At 46.5% G+C, this 1949-nt stretch overlaps 1 protein-coding gene across 1 annotated transcript in view; it reads left to right on the forward strand.

The window, feature by feature from the left end:
* LOC117941475 (phospholipid-transporting ATPase ABCA1) overlaps window positions 1-1094 on the forward strand; it is a 1415-nt gene extending 321 nt beyond the window's left edge. The window contains exons 2-3 of the mRNA XM_034866488.1: window positions 108-351; window positions 791-1094. Of these exons, the coding sequence (XP_034722379.1) occupies window positions 108-351; window positions 791-922 (376 nt within the window). The 3' untranslated portion in view covers window positions 923-1094. The remainder of the gene's footprint in view (window positions 1-107; window positions 352-790) is intronic.
* The last annotated feature ends 855 nt before the right edge of the window (window positions 1095-1949 follow it).

Consider the following 1949-nt stretch of genomic DNA (forward strand, 5'->3'; position numbering starts at 1 on the left):
GGAAACATCAGAGCAGGGGGAATGAGAGGGGAAACTCAAGAGAGCGTGGGAAATGAGGGGGGAATGAGTGGGACAGTTTCCTGAGACTAACCCCGCCCCCCCCCCAGGTTCGGGGACGGGTACACCATCATCCTGCGCGTGGGGGGGCCGGACGCAGACCTGCTGCCCGTCAGGAAGTTCATCGAGAGCGAGCTGCGCGGCAGCACCCTGAAGGAGCAGCACCGCAACATGCTGCAGTACCAGCTGCCCTCCTCCCTCACGTCCCTCACACACATCTTCAGCATCCTGGCCCAGAACAAGGACACGCTCCACATCGAGGACTACTCCGTCACCCAGACCACGCTGGATCAGGTGCGGGCCCGACAGGGCATCATGGGAAATGTAGTATTCACAGGGATTTTATATCAAGCTTTGTAAATTAAAACATTAAAGTGACCAAAATATGAATGGAGTCTGGTGCCAGACTCCATTCATATTTCTGTCACTTTAATGGGAACCTTTATTTACCAGACTCCATGTAAATAATCACCACTTTTAGCGTCTATAGAGCAGCATATCTCCACCAGACTCCATGTAAATAATCACTACTTTTAGCGTCTATAGAGCAGCATATCTCCACCAGACTCCATGTAAATAATCACCACTTTTAGCGTCTTTAGAGCAGCATATCTCCACCAGACTCCATGTAAATAATCACTACTTTTAGCGTGTATAAAGCAGCATATCTCCACCAGACTCCATGTAAATAATCACTACTTTTCTTAATAAAAGTTGCTCCGTGTGTTTCCAGGTGTTTGTGAACTTTGCGAAGGACCAGAGTGACGACTATCACTCCAAAGACTCGGTGAGACGGCGAGACGGCGCCATCGAGGCCGGCGTGCTGAGCGGCGGCGCCTGCGCCCTGGGGGAGAGCGTCATGTGACACGGCTTTGATGTCACAGCTGAGTCCTGTGGGCGGAGCTACCTGCCGCCTCATGCCAGTCAATGCAAGCGTGCTCCTGCAGCGCCGCCGCGCGCTTTAACGACACTTGAATAGCGACTGTCCGACTTCCTGCTGACGTCTTCTCCTTCTTTTTCTGTGATTATTGTCTTTAATGAACCTGTAAGTCAGCGCTGGAATATACCTAAGTACATTTACTCCAGACACACACACAGACAGCTGGAAAGTAACTGAGTACATGTACTCCAGTCCAGATGTTGAGGTACTTGAGTATTTTCTCTTCACTTTCTACTCCTCTACATTTCAGAAAGAAATACTGTAGTTTTTCCTGTAAGCGAGAGTAATACTGTAGTTTTTCCTGTTAGTAAGTATTATTACTGCTGCTCCTGGAGTAATCTGAGTACTTTTCCAGCGCCGGCGTCCGGTCAGCGAATCATTTCAAACGGCTCGACTGCACAAAGAAAATCACGTGATTCCGTTTTTATTGTCAGTTGTATTTATATGTGTAGTGTGTTTTATTTTGGCGGGGCATTCCTATTTCCTGTAGTGTTCTAACAGCCAACCAATCAAAGAAGACTGATGATTTTCTAGTTTTTTAAGAAAAGAGGGATTTGTTGTGTTTGATACCTCTGAAGTTCACTGCAGTATTGAACAGCTGATCAGCTGATTGATGAGTCATCACACGTGTCATCAGGCTGATGCTGTTACCCTCCTTCACAATAAAAGAAACAAATCCACGAGTCTCTGCTGTCATCTTTTCTCTCGCGTTCTGCTGCATTTTTATTTGCTGATAAATGACTTTTATTGTGAAAAGTGTAATGTCCCAGGATGCAACAGTGGATCCAGTCTAACGAACGCTGTCAGCAACATGATCAACAGGCTCTTATTCTGGTAACTACATGAGCTTTTATTTTGAAAGGTAGTCATTTTCTTACTACCTGCATATTGTTTGTAGCTGTTATGGTTTTGAATAAAAAGTAAAATGCAAACATGACTGGGGGGGGGGGGC

The sequence above is a fragment of the Etheostoma cragini genome, unplaced genomic scaffold (genome assembly GCF_013103735.1).
Source record: "Etheostoma cragini isolate CJK2018 unplaced genomic scaffold, CSU_Ecrag_1.0 ScbMSFa_80, whole genome shotgun sequence".
NCBI lineage: Eukaryota > Metazoa > Chordata > Actinopteri > Perciformes > Percidae > Etheostoma > Etheostoma cragini.